This window comes from Parus major, chromosome 4 (assembly GCF_001522545.3).
Source record: "Parus major isolate Abel chromosome 4, Parus_major1.1, whole genome shotgun sequence".
NCBI classification, from domain to species: domain Eukaryota; kingdom Metazoa; phylum Chordata; class Aves; order Passeriformes; family Paridae; genus Parus; species Parus major.
Genome location: NC_031771.1, coordinates 46,938,079 through 46,962,423, shown reverse-complemented (window position 1 = coordinate 46,962,423; position 24,345 = coordinate 46,938,079). Strand labels below are relative to the sequence as shown.

Genomic DNA, 24,345 nt, shown 5'->3' with positions numbered 1-24,345 from the left:
GATAATGTTTGATCAAGGAAAATTAAATTAATCACAAGGTTTATAAAAAGAGTTGCCTATTCCTAGTCTTATGGCAGCAGCATCATAAAAATTATATATTCTTGTGATTTCTTATCTTAGTGTAATAGCTAACTGTTTAGTAAACTGTATCAGATGACATTGTTCATATATTTTTCAACTTAAATAGTACTGAAAGTAGCTGTGTGTTACTTGTAATGTTACACACACTTTATTTTAGGGTCAGCATTCATGCCAAAGCTGTTTATTGTCCAAGGTTATTAACTGTTCTTTCACTTTTCCTGTTGGGGATTGTAGCAGAAATATAAAACAGTGGAACTGAGGCGAAAACATAATTCATGAATTTGTGATGGCTTCTCATCTGATTACTAACCATCCTTTTTGTCTAATTTGTGACCAGTGATGTCCAGCACAGGTAACTGGAACCATGAATATCTAAGCATTCTTCAGAGCTATAGTCAAGTTTTCTTTAAAAGCTCCTGTCCACACAGAGAAGAGCTTCCTTACCTATCTCTGAAGAGCAGCTCACTCTTAACATCTTAAGCAAATTTAAGACAGCTTTCTGTGGCCTTGTATTCCCTTGTTTGCTGATTTGCACATTCCTACCTTTTTCCCTCTTCTCTATACTCAGTGAGGTGTTTCAGAGCAATTTGAATATTCCAAAGGAAAAGTGATGAAGTTTCAATGAAATCAGCATCCTAACGCGATCACAGAACAGTTTCATGTGCACCTTTGTGAGAGTCAGGGCATCGCCACCTAGAGCAGAGAGAAGGCTCAGCCTCAGATCCCCAGTTCATTCAGTCTTAAACTGCTGTGGGATTTTAATTCAAGTATAGTCTATGATGGTACACTGAGGAGATTTTATAGCTGTCCTCTGTCAAAAGAGGCAATTCTGTTATTCTTTTCTCTTCTGATCCATCCCTTGATGTACTTCCTTGGTGTTTTCCCTTGTACTGGCATGATGTTTGTCCAGGCCTGTGTTGAGCTGCTTTAGAGGATAAGGTAAAAGAAACTAATCTCATTCTGCTCCAAAACTGATTTAGTACGCCCTGCTAGATCACCATAGTTGTTTTTTGTCAAATTTTAAGTTGACATAAATTTGGAAACTAAAGTGAACATAAAATAATTTGGGACAAGTTTTTCCTAGTGCTTTCATAAGCAGGTGGGGGAAATTGAGTGCCACACCAGGAATACTCTGAAGGGATTGGGCCGTGGAGCCGGAAACCTGTAGTTCTTTCTTTGTAGGATGACATAGATCTTAAAAGTAGGACTGTGAGGATGGAGAGCACAGGGACACTTGTGAGCTTCCTTGGCCTCTGTACACAGAGCCACCTTGTTTGGAACACAACGCTCATAACACCAAGGTTGTGAATTCAATCCCTATATGGGCTGTTTACTGAGAAGTTGGACTTGGTGATCCTTGTGGGTCCCTCCCAACTCAGAATATTTGGTGAAAGTGTCACCAACATTGAAATTTGTCCTGCTAGTAATGTGTGAGAAGAAATCACTGCATCCCTTCCCAGTGAGTCCAAAGTAGACTTGTTCTAAAAAGACATAAACATCACGGAGTGGGTGGTCTCCATCTGGGAGACTACATATTAGATACATATATCTATCCACATATTACTTGAGCACTAATCATATTAAAGTCCTCAGCTTCACAAATTGTATCAATAATAAAATATGTAGTAACAAAATTATGCAGCTCACCTTACTGTGGTGTAGTAAAGTCTGATTTCTGCAAGGATACTGGATGCAAGACACAAACGAAGTGTATGAGTCTCCTCATTGCCTCACAGCCCCCTCAGTGCAACAGCTTCAAACAAAGGTGCATCAAGCAGATGGTGCTGGGCAAATGAAAAAAACCCAAACCAAACTGAAAGACTTGTGCCGTGGAAAAGTTCTGAGTGACCAATGGGAATGTGGAAATATAAGTTGTGTATTCAGAATTGAGAGTTCAAAAAATACTGTTTGATTTGTAGCAGTAGTGAATATAAACTACATGCACACTAATATACAAATAAATACTTAATGATGAAGGAACTCCAGTGTATTTTCTGAGTTACCCACTGCTGAGGCTTGCTGAAGTTAAGACTAGAAGTTTGGAAGTATTTAACACTTAAGTAATATGAAGTATGCATAGTTGTGAAGTTCTTAAATTAATTTTGTGGATACTTAGTGATATGATAGCAGTATGCAATTTGAAGCCAGAAAGTGTATATTGGAAAGGGGGAAATAGTGCTTTGACAAGTAACAGTTTTTATTTTAAAAAAATCAGTCTTACCTAAAACAGTGTTTGTTTTTGTGGCACACAGTACAACAGCATATTGAGGACAGTGTGATTTAGTTAGCAAAAGTGATAATTTTTGTCAAATGCTTGAATAAACAGAGGCCATGTCTGTCACATAGGTTAGTACAGTCTCTTCAGACAGACTCAAGTGTGGTTCTGGCTCATATTTGGTTGATATCAATTATCTTTCCTCAAAACTAGTAAAACCAAAACCTCCTATGTTCAGTGCTTTGCAAGTTTCATTAGGAAGCTTGGTGTTAAGCTCACTTGGAGCTACTTAAACATGGACATTCATGTTCAGGCAGTTGTATTTTCTTCTTTTCAGATTTAAAAATGGCCCTAAAAGACAAATGCAAGCCATCCATGTTAAAATATGAAGATGCCAATTCATAAATGATGGTACTGAGTAAATCACCTCCCTGAAATAGCTCCTTATGTTTCCATGCAGTTGGCTTTTCATTTAGAGTTTTGCCTTTCCTGGGCTGATATTTATGCTGTGCCCCCAAGGTCATCAGATGGGGGCTCTTTGGCTGTAGTGGAGCAGAAAACCAAAGCAGAGGAGGCATATATAACCGCTGTATTTACTTTAGCAGCACAATCTCCCATCCTGTTATATGTCAAAGTGAATAATGGTAGAAAATCATTGTCGTAAAATCAGTGCTTTCCCTTGCCTGGTGTAGACACAGTTGTTCTGTACTTCTGTTTTTTTTACCTCTCTGTGGACGTCAAGTTATGGGAAGGGCTGTGGGAAATATTTTCCTAAAGAATGATTTGTGTGACTGGACAAATACAGGCTTAAATGGATATGTGTGTTTGCCCTAAAGGTTGATCATCGAGGATCTGATACAAGGATTGAGTGGATAATGCCAGTTTATACTTGGTTTGTCCTTTGTATGAAACTGCTGGTTGATGTGGACTTCCCCTTTCTTTCCCACCCTCCCCCCACTTTTCCCAGAGTGACAGTAATTGAGATCTCTTGCTAGCCATAAAAACAGCTTCATTGATGATGATGACTCTTCTTGCATTGGGTTAAGTTTGGTCCTTCTGCATAACTGATTGAACACTTCTCATTTGTGAGATTCTTGTTTCAGCCTTTAAAAGAACCCCACAAAACTAGCTGCACACAGGCAGAATGTGCTTCAAAACTGTGTTTTTAATAATCATGATGTGGCTTGTTGTGTTGCTTTATATGCTGTGCTTCTACTTAGAATATAAAGAACTTGCACAGGAAGAGGGAATAAAAACTAAATTTTTTAATTCCTTGTTTGAGATTTTTGGAGGCCACATTCAGCACAAAACTGTAAACTACACCTTGCAGTGAATATCTGGTGGTGTATTTGCATCTAAACCTGTGGCTAAGTGAAATGGAGGTGTTCTTTTGGAGAGTCAGGAAGCAAATTATACATAAATCTTATTTCTGAGTCTTTGAGGCTGAAAATCTGTATGCACTTTAACTTCAGGCTAGTTCCTTTGAAGACAGCACACACACTTGCAGCAATGACTTTAAACATGCTTGTAGATATTTGCTTGGTTAGCACCTATAATACAATATAATTAATATAATATATTCTGCTTGGTTTTATCATTACATTTTTTTTTCAATGACAGTTATGTTGCTCACATAGGAAAAAAAGGTTTCCAATACCTGTAATTAATTCATGTAGAAAGATTTTTAATGAAACAGAACTACTTTTAAAACCAGACAAGAAAAATTATAACTCAAATACAAGAACATATTCAAGATGATTAACGTGGTTGATTCAACACCACTATTAAAAAAATTAGGTTTCTTCCTTTATTTAAAATTTCAAAAAGAAGTATGCTGGATGTCTATGAAGCTATAATTTACTAATGTCTTACAAAGAGCAAAGCCCCGTTCATCGCTTTTAATTCTCTGCAGACTATGAAAACCATGTTCTAATGTGCATCAAGTACAAAGAGTGTTGATACCTTCAGAGGTCTCCACTGAAGCTGAATTCAGAGGCATTTCTAGAAGTTGCGTCAGGAACAATCCATGTTAGGATTGCATTTGTTGGACCAGCTGTCCAGCAGCAATGAGGCACTTCAGTTTTCCCGATTTAAGTGCTTTTTTCACAGCGACACAATAGTGGGGAATGACACACTGGAACGAGGTACTCGGATTCCCGAATCAGGACTGGGATTTAGGACAGAAAGTGGTTGCTTCTGCTGAGCTCTCTGCAGTATCTGTGCTGCTGTGGAGCTCCGAACAGCATTCCTGACAGCAGCATTCCTAGCCGGGCCGCTAGGAAGCTTTTCTAATTGCAGGAAAAGAACGTCATTGTTCTTAAAAGAGATTACTCCCCAGCGTGCAGAGCTCCTTTTGTTCCCCAGTCCCTTCACAAGTTCTCAGATTCATCGGGGTTTAAGATGAGGTGTTTAAGTGCCACTTAGTGGCTGTCTAGAGCAAATGTAAGATACTGTGATTGCTGTAATAGTTTTCACCTCTTCTGTTTTCCACCAGCGGGAGAATTGCTCACCTTACCGCGGGGATACCGAAGGCTTAATCTAAAACTGGTTAAAATCGGTTGAAAGATGCTGGTGGGTTTTCAGTAAGAAAGTACTGTAATTTCAGTACTGTAATTTCCATTTTTTTCCCCAGAATTGTCCTATTGAAGTTCTGTTTGGGTTCTCCTAGTGGGTTTTTTGGGTTTTTTGTTTTCCACTGGGGTGTTTTTTCAGAATTTTTTCAATGCCTTTAAAAATATTGGAATGAGTTTGTATTTTACTATGTAACAAGAAGCAGCACTATGCAAAGTCCATCGAACATAAATACTGCTATTTCTGGAGTTTATTCTTGTGTGTTGAATTTCACAAAACAAAACACGTATGACGTCAGCAAATGTTCTGGGGTTTCAACTCCCCTCAGCAGAATATATGATAGCTGTGAAAACATTATCTCTCAGTCATATTAGGAGCTTGCTATAGTAAGTTTCTATGTGTGTATGGACAAAAGTTTATCTTCTAGAAACTTGCAGGACTTCTGGATATTCCTTACATGTATCTTATTAACTGTGTACTGTTCCAGATACATCTTTAAGACACATAAGGACATAGTAGCAACTTGGTCTGTCATTTAAATGGGGGCAATTCTCAAATGAATAGCTTTTACATCTCAGATGCATCTCAATGCATCTCAGAGTGCATGCATTGCCTGTATGCAGGCTTCCTCTTCACTGGGAGGAGGTTTTCAGTGGGCTTTCTGCAGGGAGTTTGTGTACTGCAGAAGACATGCTTCAAGTTTTTCTTTAGAATGGAGTTGTCCTTTTTTTCCTTCTCTTTCAGATTTTGTGTTTAATAGACTACCCATATGCATGCTAGATTTGGAAGAGTCAGAAAAGTTCCCAGGAACCTCAAGCAAACAGAACACAGATTTCTGATTATGTTTCTTGCTAAAGTTACAGAACAGAAACTGTCAAGGTCTCAGCATAAACCCCTTTGCACATGTTGAGACAATGTACTTCCAACAAGCCATATAAAATGTAGATACATGACAAATCTTCCTTAGCCGGATAACCCTCAGCGACCTGACTTCAAGTACACATGTTTGCACAGGCATGTCAGCCAGCTCTGGAAGTCTTGATGCTGGCTTGAAACATCAGCTGAATTAGACTTCCAGGTTTTTGTCTTAATTGGAGTTGTGAGTAAAATCAAAGTACTTGTATGGGAATGGCATTGTGGATCTACAATGACAGAAAGTAATACTTGATTCTTATTAATTTCTTGTTGTTTGACTGTATGTTACAGCTTTTTGCATGCTAAGAGAAAAAGCTGGGAATGTTGATTAAAACTGGCCATTCTACTCATAAATTATAATTGAAAGCAATGGGACACTTGAAAATTTAATATACTGTGGATGAAATGTCATGAAATGTCTATGTCTGTTTAATATCTTTATTTGTGATCTGGACAAGGAGATCAAGGGCACCCTCAGTAAATTCATAGGTGACACCAAATTGAGTGGGAATGTTGATCTCCTGGAGGACACAAAGGCTCTGCAGAGGGATCTGGACAGGCTGGATAATTAGGCCAAGGCCAGTTGCAAGAAAGAGGTTCACCATGGTGAAGTGCTGGATCCTACACTTGAGTCACAACAGCCCCAGGCAGTGCTGTGGACTGGGGACAGAGTGGCTGGAATGTGGCCACAGCTGGCTGAACATGAGCCAGCTGTGCCCAGGTGGCCAAGAAGGTCAATGGCATCCTGGCCTGTGTAAGCAATAGTGTGGCCAGCAGGAGCAGGGCTCGGCACTGGTGTGGCCACACCTTGAGTCCTGTCTCCAGTTCTGGGCACCTCACAGCAGGAAAGACATTGAGGGGCTGGGCCAGAGAAAGGTAACAGAGCTGGTGAAAGGTCTGGAGCACAAGGCTTATGAAGAGCAGCTGAAGGAGCTGGGATTGTTTTGTCTGGAGAAGGCTCAGGGGAGACCCCAGATCACTCTTTGCAATGATCTGAAAGGTTGTTGTGAGGTGGGGGTTGGCCACTTTTCCCATGTAAAAAGTTCTATGATAAAAGGAAATAGCTTCAGTTGCACGAGGGAAGGTTTAAATTGGATATTAGGAAAAAATTCCTCAGTAATAGGGTTCCCAGGCATTGGAACAGGCTGCTCAGGGAAGTGATAAAATCGCCATCCCTGGAAGCATTCAAAAAATGTGTGCATGTGACACTTTAGGACATGCTTTAGTGGTGAATTTGGCACTACTGGGTTAGTGGTTGGACTTGATAATCTTATAGGTCTTTTCCAACCTAAATTGATTCTATGATTCTAAAAGACCTGCTTAGATGACTTCTGAGGTTCACTTATCCATTTGAGTCTTTACACCTGTGAACAAATTCAAATATGTGAATTAAGACTTGCAAATTATTCAAATACATGAGCTCAGACTTGCAAGTCGCAGTGTTATCTGAACTTAGCAGATCACTTCAGTGAAGAAGTCAGCTGTCTAGCCCATCCATACAGCTTTGAGCAGGGTTCTCCTGCAATGCCAGAGTTCCCTATTGGTACTAAGAATACCCAGAAAGGAGGAAATGCCAGAACTGACCTATGATTAGTTATGTATTTATTTATGTATTTCAGTAGTGTACTGCATGTCAACTAATATTTTAGACTTTATTCCTGAAAATATGTACACTTTTCCAAATATTACCAACTCCATGAGTCTTACATGAAATGATGCAGCCATCTCCCCTTCTTGGTGATAAGATGGTTAACAGAACCTGTGGTGAGGGGCTGCATTTGGGTTGTGTGGATCCATGTTTTTTTGGATGGCTGACTCAGCACGCACAGGCTTCCATTGTTGTGGCAGAGGAGCGGAAGTGCAGTCAGCACATGTGGGTGAAATGTGCAGCGGTGACTTACAGTAGTGTATCCTGAGCCCTTTGAAGCGATGCAGCTTTATCAAAACCACAAAAGAGCCATAAGGACAAATCCTGCTGCTGTATTTTAAAAGCCTCTCTATTGTGTGTTATATTTCACAAATGTTTTCCAGTGTGTGTTTTAGGAGTTAAAACAGAATTGTCTTAAAGTAACTAAATGTGTTTATAGTGAATGTTGTTTGTAGTGAAACCTGGAACTGTAAATTTCTGAATGGAAAGCCAACTGAATCATGGGGAAAGCTTTTTCAGATTCAGTTTTGGTTTGAAAGATAGTTTATTGCCATTTTGTGGCTTTCACTGTACTTGAAAGACACAGCTATGACTTGAATGACTTAGCCAAAAATACAAAAGCAAAAGAGTCCACATCACAGGCAAACATACACTCAATGGGTTAATAAGCCTGCAGAAGAGGGTAGGAAGGAGAGAGATTAGAAACAGCAAGTTAAAAATGTGTGCAAGGGAACATAGCTGATAAGGTTTTCTGCTTTCAAGACAGCTGAGAATGAATATCAGCAACAGCACAACGTAACAACATAAAAATCACAGATAATTTAATAAAAAGGCAGATTTATATGCTCCATACAAAATTACTGCACATGCAGATAATTATGTTGTTAGGTTCCAGTGGTATTCTCAATTTTATATTACACTGGAAATACCTAGGGAAGGAGTGTGCTGCAGCCTGGAATCAAATGGAAGGCTTGTGCTGAGAAGCAATGTAGAGCAAGGGTTGGGCAGGCAGCTGAGTGCACTTCTTAATTAGTTTCAAAGGGCTGCAGTAGTTCTCAGCTGGCTGCTTCAGTTCTCCCACCAGGGTTTTGTCCAAGAGCGCCCAAACAGGGAGGCTTATGATATGAGGGCAACCTTACAGCCATTAAAATTTCTTCAGCTTTATTCTGGAAAACAACAGGACAATATGGTAATTCTTTCCTCTTTTGGTTATCTATGCTTAAGATGCATAAGGTTATAGTAACAACTTGATCTGTGATTTTAGTAGGGGCAATTCTCAAATAAATAGCTTTTACACTCAGCTGCTCATTGTATATGAACGGCAATATAGCTCCATTGACTGTAGGTAAGTTCTGGACCCTACACCTACTGAGAGACAAACCTGAACTGATAGTTCTTATTGTTAAGCAATTCCCAGGAAAACTAAGAATATTTTGGTTTGGGGGTAGAACAGTTAACACTTAAGAATACCCAGAAAAAATACCTCTTGCTGAGGTGCAATTGAGCCTCAGCACATGGTAACCCTCTTATGCTCTGACACTGTTGGAGAGAGAAGGGAAGAGGACAGATAGCCCATCCCCAACATGACTTTTCATTCCTGAGGGAGAAATCTTAATATCACTTGAATTAAAGCATTTTAGCAATTACAAATTATGTGGTGGAAAAGACAATTATATGTAAGCTAAAACTACAGGGGAGGTTGGAAAGGAATCTGCTGCTGAATCAGTGCCCAGTAGCCTGGTGAGGAACTGTTCTCTTCTGTCTGCCACACAGGGAGCAAATTGCAAGTTATCTCTGGGCACTGGCCCAATGTCAGCATTTTTCATATTTGCTACTGGTTAGCAAATATCCAAAAAAAATTCACTCACAGTACTAAGAAGATTATCCAAATCTAAGTAATTTCTGTTTCCACTGAGTGTCTAGAAACCATCAAGGAAGTCATCCCAGGTGCTTTGGTGAAAGCTGGATTTCATCTTTAGCGTGGGCAGTGGGCTCCTATGCACTTTAATTCAAAGGGACAACCACTACCAGATTGTGGTTAGGTGTTGGGTCCTGCTGTTGTCTTTCATCTGGGGTCTGGTGCAGATCTGGTTTGGTGAAGTAATTTGGTTTTATGGTTAATATTTTATTTTGTATTGAGAAAAAACATTTGCTTATAATTTAGCCAAAGAAGTAACAAAGCTTACTATTTTCTTCACCACAGTATCTATTCAGAAGCCACTGAGTTAGGCTTGACTGAGTCTTTGGATAGGATGAAATCTAGAGGATTCATTACTCTTTTTCCTTGATGGCTTCAGATAAATTATTTTTTGCATCTTGCATTGTCTGAAGGTGCCATAAAAGTCTGGTGTTTCCTTAGATGCCTTTGTTTTGGTATGATTTATTACAGCTGCATCTATGAACCAAAACATTATTACATTTTGAATTCACATCCCAAACAGTACTCTCACAGTAGTTACTTTCTTTCTTTTTAATCTGATGAAGTAGAAACCATCACATCTGGAAGGGGAAAGGATGAGACAATACTTGGGGAAATCCTAAAGAACAGTGAGAAATAAGTGATAAAGGATAAAAATTGTGGGTGTTTTTAAACAAAGGCCAAATATTGGAAAGTGATAATTAAAGGCAGGCATGCTTTTTTCTTGTATTTTTTTCACCTGAATTTATCAAGACCTTCCTGTGTACAGGGAGGAAGAACATAAGTGAAAGTTGCAGGTGAATATGGACAGAGGGGATAATTCATAAGAAGAATAACTACTAAAATATATTCAAGTACAATTCAGAAGAAAAAAAACTTAAAATGTGAATTGGATCTGCTTTAAAATCACCACTAGTGATAACACAAGAGCAACATGAGAGGCCAGTTCTCAAGTACCACAGTTGTGGCTGTACCCTTAATGCAAGTTCTTGTGAGACATCATTCAGTGATGACACACTGTGAAGACTCACAAAAATATTTATGGCCATTAAAACTAGAGAAACTGAAATCAGAGGAGAATGGATCAGAAACACTTGTCTTATGAGTTGAAAGGTCAACTGCACTCTCCTTTTTTCTTACTATTTCCTTATGTGTCCCTTCTCTTTTTATATCATTCTCCAAATGGCTTCTTTTAATGGAGAAAACGTCGTTGGAGAAAAAATAATGGGGGTATTTGTGTATGTGTAAATTTATGTAGGACATCTGTAAAACAGAAAGATCACCTTTCTGACAATGTGAGCTTTAAGTTGTGGCTTTGAAGAATTTAAATTGTTGCTATTTTAAAAATAGCTGCAAATATCTTGCTAATACTTTCCATGATAACATGGAACAGCTTATAGGACTGAGGGGTTTGTTTTGATTTTTAGGAGATCATACACTTGGATAAGGTGGTGTCAAGTGCTACTTACTATTTATGCAGTACAGATGTTATTCCTTGACCCTGAATTTTTCCATTTCCCCAAAATGGGTATGTAGTATTTTTGGAGAGACAGTTATCTACACAATTCAAACTGAAAATACTAAGAAACAGAGGTTCTCCTTTTAGAAATTTAATCATGAAAAATGAATGCAGTTATTGTTCCCATTGCATTACTAAATGCATCTTTTTTGGAAGGTGAGCAACACACTGACCTTTTCATTTATACTGAAGAATTTAATGCATTACTACATGTTTTTATAGCCGAACATTTAAGCATCGCTTCCAGCTGTTTCCCAAAAGCCAAAGTGTTCCCACTTCTTCCTTCAAGGCCAGCATCTATCATCTTTGTTTAGTAGATGAACTAATGCAGAGAGAGCAGTTATGTAGCGTGCCTGAAAGTCATGTTAATAGGAGAAGCTGGAATTCAGTGAATGATCATACTATCTCCTAATTCAGTATCTTCACCACAATACCACCCTTCTTCCCAATCCTGTAGAACCATCTAGAAGTTTTCAGAGTGCATTTTAAATCATACAAATGTCACTATAGCAACTACATGCAACAGGTTTCAAAGTTAAGTAGTATGAAGTGACACACTGGAGATGCCTGTTTGAGCCAGTTGCAAACGGGGAGAAGCCAGATATCCTGACTGACATCAGTGGTTAATGTGGACTCAGGGGCAGATGTGTGTATTGTTAGTTTAAAATTGTGTAAAGATGTCAGTCAGGAAGGGGGAGCCAGAAAAACTCCCAAGCTGGCAGGATCTCCTCAGAGAAAGGGGAAGAAATAATTATTTAGAAGTAATATTGTTCACACTCAGCATTAGAAAAATGTGACTCTTGAGACTTTCATGCTGCCATCAAATATAGTGGTTATACTGTACAGCCATGAGCAGCACATAATGATGAGCATTCTGCCTTGCTCATGCCCTCCAGTTACTTTATGAAATAAAAGCAGACTTGGTTATGTATTTCAGGTGGTAAGAGTTCTTGTCAGGTTCTGAGTTTAAGGCCCAGAGAACAGATGTTACTTTTTCATGTATGTGTTCTGTACATCATGAACAGTAGCAGCAGTGAAAATTTCTGCCTCTATCATGCCAGTAAGGCTTTAGAGACTGCTACCAGAATGAGTGTAAGTCATATTTAGTCACTTACTTGGCTTATGGCTAAGAACATCTGTACAATCAAAATGTCCATGGCCACTATCATAGTGACAGAGCCATTGGCCATCCTTGTAAATCATCTCTAATCTGTAGAACTATTAGAAAATGGAACTCTGTTCTCTTTTTATGAAGATCTGAAATGTACTTGTTGAGGTTTTCATTTCAGAAACTGGAGCTTAGGTACAGCCTGAGAAGAACTGCTTTTGTGTTGCCCCCTGATCCCTCTTCGGCCCATGACAGACATACAGCAGTGCTAGGACACTCAGCAGCACCACATTAGGAGGTGATAGAGCTCTCTGGCAGCTCGCTGCCGTGTTTGCTTTGCATGAACCAAACCCAGGGCTGCAGGGTCATGCAGTCTGGGGCAAGTGCCAAAACTACCCCTTTTCTGTCTCAGTGAGCTGTGAGATTGGCTCTGCTTCTCTCTGGCCCATGTGCGTGGATGTCACTCTTTCCCTTCTGTTTTCATTTAATAACACAAACAAGTGGAGCAGTGTCGGCTCTAACCTGGAGATCATTCCATTAGCCATAAGTGTGCAAGTGCGAGCACATGCAGGGCACTCTCGCAGTGGAATAGCTGTCTTAGTGAGAGTGTCTTTGGGCAAAACGAAGAGCTGAATTTGGCACTTCCATCATCTAACTTTGACCAGTTGAATTTTATTGAGAAGTGCTCAGCAGACGCCTGTGCTTTCCTGTTACAATTGTGCAAATGTAGTTCTTCATGTTGTTTCTCTGAGGTGGTGGAAAATAAAGGGCTTTTTGTTTTGAGCCCAGTGGATTATCTCCTGTGAACACCAAGCCTTTTTTCCTTTCCTGGTTCTATGCCCTTCCTCCAAACTCAGGAAAATTAGTTGTTTCAGGCAGCCCTGCGGCCACTGAGTAGAGGAGGAGGGTGTTCACAGCCAGCTCAGCCGGAGCAACGACAGGAATCAGCATTCCTGACTGAGTGGCAAGTAACATCCCTGGACCTGCCGGAAACATGTACGCTGCTGTCTACCCTTCCACGATAGTCTGATTTCTGGAAGTTGAGCTGCTAGCGTGTGATGTCAAATGCCATTAGTTAACACGAATGGCAAGACGGACTGGAAGTGTAACATTTCACAGTGGTTTCAAACAGATGATTTTTCGCTCGATCCTTTAATGTTAGCAATGGCTTCGATGCCAGGATGTTCCCAGAAAGTTTTAGTTACGAGTCCCATCGTGGGCGCTGACCTACGCGGCCGGGCAGCGCGAGGCGGCGGCCGGCGGTTGTCTGCGTTGCCGGGCGCGCTGCCGGAGGGCGAGCCCGCTCCCTTCCCGAGCCCGCTCCCTTCCCGCCCGCCGGGATCGGGCGGCCGCAGCCCGGGCGCGGGGAGCCCCGCCGGAGGCGGAGCGCGGCGGGGGCGGGACGCGGCCGCGGCCCTTCCTTTCCCTTCCCTTCCCGCCCCGCAGCCCCGCGGCTGTAGCCGGCGCCGCCACGGGCAGGGTCCCCGGCGCGGAGAGCTCGCGGTGCCGCCGGCCGGCGCTCGGCGGCGGGGACACGTCGGGAGTCGGCGCGGGCCCGGCCCCTCCCGGCGCATGAGGCGGTGGGAGCGGCGGGCGGGAGAGGCGGAGAGGAGCGGCCGGAGCCGGGGATCGCCGCGCCGGAGCCCCTAGGATGTCACCATTGTTCAGCTGGGTGGCCAAGGTAGGCGGCGCGGCGCCCGCGCTCGGGAAGTAAAGTCCAGCCTTAGGGCTTGCAGATGTTCGCGTGTAATTTCAAGGCAAGTCAGTCGTCTTTGGGAAGGGAGCAGAGCTGTGCTGTATTGTTCAGCCAGGGAAAAGCAGGAGCACTCAAAGTGACCAGTAAAGTCAACCTGCTGTCAGACGTGGCTTGGGTTTAGGGGCTGAAAGCGAAGCTGCAGGTCTGGCCGACTTGTTCGCCTTTGCTGCGGATCTGCAAAGGGGGAGAACTGTAATTAAAACTGCTCAGAAGGCCTGATCTTAGTGCCTGTTGAAGTCTAACGCTACTTTTGCACTCTGGGGAATGTGTAACAGCGCTCCCACTGTTTGTTTTGGAGTCTTTTTTTTTCCATGGTTTTTGTCATGCTCTGAAATTATTAAGAACAGTAAGTTGGATTTTAGTGGGACACTTATATGTTTAACTATGACAACGCATGTGTCGTGCTGGCATCTTCATCTATGTGCCTAGGGCTTCAGTAGGATTTTCCACTGTAGCTGAAGTTGCATATGGATGCAAAGCAGTAAAGCTGGTTAAGGATCTCTAGAATATAGTTTTGGGCTGCTGTTTAAAAAAATAATTCTAAAGTATCAGTCATTCTGAATTTACAAGGAGCTGCAAATGATACTCTTTGTCAAGGCACATGTGGAAGAGCACAAGTGTGTGAAACAGCTGTATGGCGGTCAAGAATTGAAGGTTCCTTGAATAAATTAGCTGGGAAAAAAAACCCACCTATATCTTGAAATTTAGCCGATAGCGTAAGCTGCTAAGCAGACCACATAAAACCTGATTCGCCTTTCTCTGTTGTCAGGTATAAATGGTCAAGTTGCTTAATTACTTCTGCATCCCTGTTCCTGAATATTTAACAGGTGAAATACCTACCCTCGGGAGATACTTAACGGGAAGTGCTTGATAGGTGGCTTTGCCTTTGTTCAGATTCTCAGATAGAAGGGTTTGCTCTCTTCTGTTTTGAAAGGAGACTGCTGACTTTTAGACACACCCTGCAAAATCGAAATGTATCCTTCTCTCTTTCCACTTGTCTTTTTTTCTCTGGGTGATGACCTGTTGGGTGGAGCAGGTGTAGTTACTTACCTCTCCTGTCACTCCTCAGGCTCTGTCTTGTGCATAGCCTCAGACCGGGTTTGCCGTGTTACCTGAAGGAGGGACACCGGCTGATGCTCGTCCCGACTTTTATGTCGGTCTCCTATACGAGTGGCTGCTGTCAAATACGAGTGATGCCATTGAGTACGTACTTCAAGGATGCCCCCAAGGGATGGCTGATTTCCCTCCCTCATTGTTCACTTGTCAGCTGGGAAACGCAGCTGGTCTGAGGGGAGTTGGTGTTGGAGGAGGTCAGAACTTGCAGCACACGAAGTTCCCTGTGTTTTTAGAGAAGCAAGCTCTTGCACAAACACACTTATAACTGCTTTTAGGAGTGCTTTCTGGGCTTTCAAAACTAATTATTTCAATGCTGGTTCCTCACAACTACTTAGTTTTATTCTTTTGATGGCCATTAATTGTCAGCTCTAATTTGGGAGGGAAAGCAAGGCAGCGTACTTAGAAATATAAAGTGAGCCTTGTTAGTAGAGAAAGCTTTCTTGCCTGCCAAAATCTACTCAGTAAAAATGTAGGAGCTATTGCTGTGGGCTTTCAGCACAAATGCAAGCCTTTCCAGTTTTGATAAGATGGTGGCCCATTCCAGAAAAAGGAAGGACTGTGGGATGGGGGGAGGAGGAAACTACCCCCCTCGAAGGAAAGTTGTCCCCTTGCATCTATTACTTAAAAATTAGTGACCTCCCCCCACTTAAGTAATGGAGGTGTTTATTCTCACCAAGCAGGTCACCAGGCCTACAGAGAGCTACATGTGAAGCAATTTACTCTCATGTGTATAAAACTGATTTCCCTAGTGTTTGTATAAACATAACCTTTTAATATATCTTGTCTACACATATTTACATGCAGTTTTACCCAGCTTGTCTCTTACCTGCACACAGGCTCCTCAGGGCTGAGTTTTGCAGTGCTGCCAGGCTCAGCCATGGGGCCCATTCTGAGCTGGAGGATAAAGCCCTACTTGAGTTGTATGTAGATTGATGCTGCCCCACTGGCCATATGGATGCTGGCTAAACCCCTGAATGATGGCTCTGTAGATAATGAATTCGAAAGTACTGACTTGTTTTAGCCTCCTAAAACTGTTTAAATAAAAAAGAACAGTTATACCTGTTTTTCCTGCATGGTTTGATACAAAGTTAGACAACTGACTTAAGGGAAACCTTTGACTAAGCACCTAAAAGCTCAGTCTCTTCAAAGTGTAAACCATGTTTGCACTATTCTGAGTAGAAAATACAGTTGCTTTTGTGGATACATAAAGACTGTTCAATTCAGTTTAGAGCACTGAAATAACTGTTATTAAAAGTAATCATTGTGGGGTTGAAAAATGTCAAAGCTTTCAGACTAAGAAAAAAGACATACAGAGTTGTAGTGCTAAACTGGCACATTATTAATGGATTAGTAGGTGATAATAATACAGTGACAAGTGTTAAAAGTAATTTTACTTCTGTTCCTATAATATTTAATATAGCTGTAGTTAAAAAAAGAGATTTGTCTTAGTTCTTTACAAATTGCTTAATTTTATAATGAAAGTTTCTATTCCAAAGCAGCTTTACAGAAACCAGAATTAGAGAAGTGATTGCTGAAGAAATAGGAACAGTTCAAGAAATTGTATAAATAGAGAATTTTGAGTAAATGTGTCCTCACAGTCTCAGCTAGCTATGAAATTTATAGTTTGTCTTTCTAGCTATAAAAAAAGTTGCTGTATATAATTTAATAGCTGTGGTAACTTTGGTTTATTTTGTCTGAAGGATTATAAACCAACAAGGAACCAGTAAAGAAAATAACTAAGATAAAACGCAAAGCATAGTTACATAATTTAATTTAAGGTTTCTTCTGTAATGATTTTGCTGGTAGGGATCAGTCCACCTTGAGCAGCTGCCTCCAGCCTGCAGGACAGCAGGTAGGAAAGAGATGTTCCCTCCTGAGGGGGGCTGAGAGTGACAGTGTGTTGCTGATGCCTGAGGAACCTCCACTTATGTGCCACCAGCACTGGAAGAAAAGCGTGGGTTTACAGTGTAGCTGTCCCCAGCTGGGTTGACTAATCTTGGACCTTGAGCTGAGAAAGCTGATTGTTTGGATTCCTTCTCCTATGAAAATCAGATTTTAGGGTGTATTCACAATAGATGCTCTGAAGTTCCCAACAGCAAAACAAGAAGTAAGTTTTAGTTTGGTTTTGGTTTCTTTCAAGGATTTCTGAGTTGGAAGGGCCTATGAGCTTTCCTCAGTTTTGGAACCTCTCAAGCCATCATCAAAGTTTCTTTCCTATTCAGTGCAGCAAGGTGCAACACTTGGCTTGTGCCATGAAATATTACTGAAGAAGTAATCATAATAATGTTGGAAGTGCCACTTACATTTCCTGTAATCCTTATATAGCTTTATATGCTCTGTTAGAATTGATCTTGCTGCTGTTTTGCCATCATTCCTACTATTTTTATATAACAGAGTGCCTAGTAGACCTCTGAAGGAGCATGGATGGTAGTAACAATATACATAACAGTATGATCTTAGTTCAGATCAGGAGCTACAAATGAAATTATTTTGCCTTCTGCAAAGGAATGAAGAGGAATGAGAGACTGAAAATCAGGATGGCCAAGAAATCCCCTCTTGCTTTTTTTTTTTTTTTTTTTTTTCTCCTTTTCTTTTTAAGTGTTCTGAAAGGATGATTTTAGCTTTTTTGCTGGTCTGTTCTAGGGTATATCACACTCATTTACGAGGATGTTTTGCTCCAGTTTAACTGGATGCCTCTTTCTTTTATTCCTCACAGCTTCCAGCAAAGTAGAGCGAGCAGCTTTGGACATCTTTAATTCCTCAGTGAATGACTTACATTTTAGCCAAACAAATCAAGTTTTGGTCTCTTCAGGAGCCCTCATAATGAGGCATTTTAAAACCATCTAAAGTAAAAAAACTTACATGTTTGTTAAACCTGTCTTACTTTTAAGCCCATCTTTCTTATGATCAATTTTTGGGTAGGTAAGTGGTGATGGTATTCTACAGGGTGAAACACTTGTTTGTGCTAATGCATTCATCTCTGATAACCCTTATTGTAAAGGAATTTGAATACTTGCGTACTGTATCAAGAATCAAGTACTTAACAGAGAACTAGTGCCAGGGAAGAATTGGGAATCACTGAGGAGGGAAGGCTCAAAAGCCATAGTTTTGCTTGTGGAAGAATCTCCTTGAAGCCATTGACGCTGTGAGTAGGGCCGAAAGGACAGACCCTCGCTTGTCTCCCAGGCTGGGTGCCAGCAATGTAGCAAAGAGAAAGTGCAGATTTCTGCCAGAGCTGTGTTTTGGTGCCCAAGCTTGCACAATGCCCTTGTCAGAGAACACTACGTTTCTGCTCAGTGTGATTCTCCAGGTCAGTTTATGTTGATGTAAAATGCTGTTGGCAATTGACAGCTTTCAGATAAATGCAGATTATCACAAAATACCAGGCAGTTCAAATGCAGTGTTTTCTGTATGCCAGTCACTCCCCGCCTTTCCCTGCGGGGGCCTGGGTGATGACTGAGGAATATGCGCTCAGCATTTGAAATGAAGTCAGTCCTGTGGTGAAACCCCTCAGTTACTCAGCAGTTAAGTTTCCTTTGGAACTATTTGCTTTTATTCTGCATGCCAGGCTCTAATTGCACCTGCTCTGTTTAGATGTTCCCCATTTCATGGGAGAGGGCTGGAGTATAGTCGTTTACATGGCATTTGTGTGGCTACTCAGGTGTAGTAGAGCAGTGTCTTCTGCATCTGTCAGGTACATTAGGGATGCTTAGTAAGGAGTAGAGCTTTCCACAGAGAAATTCTTGGCCATAGAGATTGCAGTTTAGCAGGGTTTTTCTCTTGAATCATTTATGCCTTTCTGAATTAATTTCTCATGAGTATCTTCTTTCAGGTTCATGTTGACCTTCAGATTTAACAAGCCAAGCCTGACAAGGTAGCTGAGCTTGCTCTTTTGTACAGGTTCTGTCCTCTGCAATTCAAAACAGAACTTTTAGCCTCCAGTCAAGCACTGTTTGCTTTTCTTTGCTGAAGGGCACTCTGGAAGTTGGTTGTAGCTGTCTTCATGTGGTTAACATGTTCTGAGCCAACCAGTAACAAAACTACTAGTAAATCCTGCAGGATCAGGGAAAACCCCAGGTCGTATCAAAGATGGATAATACAACTGAGGATTTGCTTAGATTTTTTGCCATATATACATATGTCTGCAGCACTGTATTTTAACTTTATTTGCTTTATGTTTGATGATTTAAAATACCATTTCACATCATAGCCTTTTTTCAAAAGGCTACCTTAATGGAGCAGTATTTTATGTGTACTAGAGGTGTACATGAGAACACCAAAGCAGCAGTTCCACTCTGGGTGCCATAAATGGAAATATCCTTAGGGAAAAATCAGGTAAAGAACCCCTTTGCAGTTTGTAACTTCCCATCATCCTGATGTAGAAACTCCAGCATTTCTGAGAAACCTCTGCTTTAAGGGATTGTTGGAACTTTTTTATTGTGCCATCTAATAAAAGCTTTAAATACTTTAAGAAGTCTTCTGAACATTTTTATTCTAAATTTGAAGGAGCTGAGGTTGTGGTGTATGGTCTACAGAGGTTGACTAACAACAAGTAAATCCTCAATGGAATTATTCAGTTATTATTCAATTAATAGAATTACAGCTTGGCTTTTTTTTTTTTTTTTTTTTTTTTTTTTAAATTAGAAGCCTTTACACGCCAACTGTTCAATCTGAAATATTTATGGATGGCAATGACTCAGAGGAAAAACATTCTCAACCTCTGTTTTGGTAGTATTTTATGTATCAGTTATGATACACAAAATATGTCAAGAGGTGCTTACTAATTTGTATGGGGAGGTGAGGCAGCAGAGCTGAGAAAGGCAGACAGAATTCAAAGAGCAGGAGCTGAAGCAAGGGAATTACTTCAGCTACTATGTATTGGTTTTATCACTGAGTTAACTCTACTGAATTGTATTTGAGTTGTTTTCAGTTATTCTTGCTTTTTAACCAAGTTACAGTAACAAATCATGAGATGCATTGATGCATAGATATAGAATTTTAATAGGAGTGTTTTCACAGAATCACAGAACAAGCTGAGTTGGCAGGGACCCACTAGGATGAAGCCCAGCTTCATGGCCCTGCACAAGACAGCCCCAAGAGTCACAGCACATGCATCATCCAAGCACTTCTTGGTGCTATGACCACTGCCCTGTGGAGCCTGTTCCAGTGCCCAACCACTCTCTGGGTGAAGCACCTTTTTTTAATATCCAACCTAAACCTCTCTGACACAACTTCAGGCCATTCCTTCATGTCCTGTCACTGGTCACCACAGAGAGGAAATCAGTATTATTTGCCCCTCCTCTTCCCCTCATGAGGAAGCTGCAGACTGCAATGAGGTCTCCCCTCAGTCTCCTTCAGCCTGAAGAGGCCAAGTGACCTCAGCCACTCCTCCTGGCTTCCCCTCAAGGCCCTTCACCATCTTTGTTGCTCTCCTTAGGACACTGTCTAACAGCTTTAGATCCTTCTTATACTGTGGCACCCAAAGCTGCACACAATATTCAAGATGAGGCTGCCCCAGCTCAGGGCAGAGCAGGATAATCCCCTCCCTTGCCTGGCTGGCCATGCTGGGCCTGGTGCCCCCCAGGACACGCTTGGCCCTCCTGGCTGCCAGGGCACTGCTGACTCCTGTTCAGCTTGTCATGGACCAGAACCCCAGGTCCCTTACTGTGGCACTGCTTTCCAGCATTTCATTCCCCAGGCTGTCTGTACATCCAGGATTGCCCCATGCCAGGTGCAGAATCTGGCACTTGCCCTTTTTGAACTTATGTGTCTGGTGATTGCCCAGTCTGCTAGTTTATCAAGGTCATTCTGCAGGGCTTCCCTGCCTTTGAGAGAGTCACAGCTCCCCTCAGTTTTCTATCACCTGCAAACCTGCTTAGTATCCCTCTTTAAAAGTAAAATCTTTCTGAAAATCATGGCTTTCTTACTGAGAAGCAAGAGGGAGGTTCAGGCACCTTTACTCTGTTTCAGTGGACTAGAGCATTATGACAGGGTTTCTACTGCTTCTTTTCCCTTGTACTTTCAAGTTCCCAAAAGGCCAGGCCAGTATCCCTGGATCAGGTACACGAAAGCTGCAGTTCTTGGCCTGGATGAAATCCCCTGTAGGTTGCATCTATGTTAGTAAGTGCCATATAGCAACGTGTTGTTCAAGGGACACCTCTGGTGCTGAGGATAGGTTCTATACCTCACTCTGGGAAGTGACTTTTACTTTGAATTGGCCCTGATTTCATGCTGTGAACCAAATGCCTGTTTGCAGTGAAATGTATCACAAAATGAAGGTTTAGTTCTGTTTAAATCGGTGCCAGCCCTGGTGTTTTGAGACACCCCTGTAATGTAGTCTGTCACACAAGTGGAATGGGAGAATCCACTCTCAAGCACATTCCTGGTTCAAAATAAAGTAGTGAAGTAGTCACACCAGCTTATACTTAAGCTTATACTTAAGAGTCCAGTTAGAGAAGCTGGACAAACAGCATACACATGGCTTTGGCTGTGTGGGCACACTGTGGCACAATGGATGGCCCTGATGGAGGGAGTAGGTTCCCATCAGGGAGTTTTTGTTTTATTTGGATGTTGACCTTTTGGCTAGTGCTTAGTGAAAATATTAGGCCTGAAGAGGTTATCTGGAATTTCTGTGCCCTAGACTTCTGTCTGTTACTAGTTGAAGAACTGTGAAGAGAACGTAAAAATGTTTGTTGTCTTCCATTCTCAGGGCACTGTGTATGTAAGCACACATGTTGATGGTCACATTTTAAAACCAAACATTATTCTGGAGTATCTAGAAGCTTCTTTACAACTCAAAAGTTGCTAGCTTTGGACATGTGAATGTTTTTCTTTATACCTTTGTAGCACCGTCACTATAATCAAAAGCATGTTTTTTTCCCAGGGGAAACCTTTGATATGCAGCTGCTGAACAGGATTTTCAGGTAGAGATATTCTGTGCAATTGCAGGTTTGGGGAAAAGAGGCTGCTTAGGCATAGTTGCACAGGCATACTCCTTGCTACTGAAAATGGGAAAGCTGAACTAAACTAAACAGCTTTCTTTTTCAGTTAACCATTTTGGGTGATTTATGTGCTCATTTCAAGGAGTTATATAGCTAAATATCTTACTTTTACCAGATCTTAACAGTTGCCTCTCTATATTTACCAAACTATTGGTCTGCTGCTGTAGTACCAATGAGGTGAGCTCACTGAAGCCGTTGTCATGGAAATTTGGATGGTTGGCACTAAATGTTTCATGCTGGTTTTGTTTCTGTGGAGCTTTTTATAGCTTCTAATCTCCTCAAATGCAAGGCATAAAGAAGGAAATTTGTAGAAGTGCTTTAGAGTTCTAGACAATTATGTACAAGGGGCCTGTCTTCAAAACTGGTGTTACCCGGCCTGTCTTTAAATATGATTCAGAACCTGAACCAATAATATGTTTTAGAATTTCAGATTTGGCTATGTCCCATTGGAATATAATCTACAGTTTATCGTTCTGTGAAAGCAACATTTCTGCTTGACATCAGTCATTGAAGGCTGACCTTTTTAGATGAAAGCGTATTTTTATATGCAAACACAGGTTGTGCAGCTGATGTGGTTTTGTTTATGAAATGTGGAATCGTACAAAAATTATGTAGCTTCTTATAATTCCATCAGCATTTTTTTTTGTTCTGTTTTACAGCAGAGAAGGGTAAAAAATGGTGAACTAACTGCTCTTTTAACTGAAAGAGTACTCTTCATGGGAAGTTCAGTCGTTGCTTTCCCCTCCTGTTCTCCTGTGAGTTGACCTGAGGCAGCTGAAATCTGTTACTATATGACAAAGCAGCAAATGTGCTCATCCACAAGCAAATTAGTTCACCAGGATTTTGTACCAGTCAGGCAGAATGCTGGAAAAAGCTGATCAGCTTCTTCACTCCAGTTCCCCTGAGACCTTTATAAGTTTAATGTTCAAGTAAGATTCTGCCAATTAAAAACATCATCTGTCCCTGTGCCTCCCACCAGCAGCCCTAGAAAGAAGGGCTGTGTGGCTGTCTGTTTCCTTTGGAAATCTGTCAACTCTGTTGTCAGAGTAAGAGATGGTGTTTTACTCTGCTGCAGATAAAACTTACACATCATGTCAATCAAAAGCATTCATAGGTTGACTTCCCCCCACTATTTTCTTTTGTCAAAATAAATGTTGAGGGGAGGGAGATTTTGACACACGTTTGGGTCAGCTGTCATGAAGGTTATGTCAGAAATAACCTTAGTTCTAGTGAGGATATGCATGGAGTTTTCTTCTTATTTGGAGTTGAATATTGATAAAAAGGACAGAAGAATTTCAGGCTTTTTTTTTAAATTTGTAAAGAAATTATATTCACTTCTGTCTGTTTTGCTAATCCCTATTTTGCCAGTTGTACCAATTTTGATAACTGCCAGAAGCCCAAGAGAAAAGGAGATCAGGAGAGAGCCTGTCTCCTGTTGTACAAGTGAAATTTAATCTGATTAATAATTTTTAAAAACAGAAAAAGTTACTACCAAATTTCCTGTTTTAAGTCCTTGTTATTGCCTTTCACTTGTAAAAGACAAATTTCCGCTCCACCTCAAAAAAAAAAAATCAAAACATAAAAAAACTCTTGTCCTGAAAGCTTTAAAATGCCATTGCTGTCTTTTTCCATTTATAGCTATTTAAGAATATACTTCCTTCTGTTTCCCACCCCATAGCCTCCAGCAAGCCTGTCCCAACCCTGTGAAGGGAGCTGCTTGCAGTTCCATTTTGCCCCTCTCCCAAAAAAAAGGATTTAATCTCTGTTGATAATGAATGAGCACACATATTTCTAGTTATTGCTTTACAGCAATATTGCCACTTAGTTCAGTGCTCACCTTGTAAAATGTGAGCCAGGAACCCTGTAGGTATGACCAGCAACTACTTCTATGTCTTGAATGCTGTTTTCATCTGTGAAATTGTGTGAAAATAAACCTTTGAAACAAAATACAGAGAAAGTACATCTGAAGCTGTTAATGCCTTATTTGAAATATGTTTTGACTTACTCCACAGTTGTTCTGTATAAGTTTATGGTATTGAATAGAGGAGCTGATAAAGCGGTACAAGATGAAAATAAATGGTTTTTATTGTAAGGACTGAAAGGACTGGGCAAATATGAATTAGAGAACACCATGTCATAAGTCCACCAGGTCTATGGCAGAGTATATCTCTGTTCTTTCCAAAAGCACAATTTGTAGGAATACCCCCTTCAGAACCTGTCAGGTGGTGTTGTATTTGGAGGTATTCTAGTCTCACATGGAGACTTTGTCAACTGCAGTTTGCTTTTGGGTTATGCATTTCCATGAGGAAGGATCCAAAAGTAAGAAGCAGTCTAGGACATGGCAGTTTATTTATGGAGAGCTTTTGTTGTATTTCAGGCTTCAAATAAGGTGTGTCTTAAAAGCATGTGTATGAAACCCTTTAAGTGTATCGGCAACATGGTGCATCTCTCTTGGGGAGAAAGCACCATCACAAAACAGAAGAGTCCAACTTGGTTA

The 24,345-nt window shown here is 41.0% G+C and overlaps 1 protein-coding gene across 11 annotated transcripts in view; it reads left to right on the top strand.

Moving 5' to 3' along the window:
• The window catches only part of TBC1D1 (TBC1 domain family member 1), a 99,159-nt gene that overhangs the window by 15,063 nt on the left and 59,751 nt on the right, over positions 1–24,345 (top strand). The window contains exon 1 of one of the 11 annotated variants that reach the window (XM_015624250.3): positions 13,551–13,656. The exons of the other annotated variants lie outside the window; for them this stretch is intronic. Coding sequence (XP_015479736.1) covers positions 13,627–13,656 — 30 coding nt within the window. The 5' untranslated portion in view covers positions 13,551–13,626. Of the gene's footprint in view, positions 1–13,550; positions 13,657–24,345 lie in introns of those variants that run through there. 11 annotated transcript variants of the gene reach the window in all.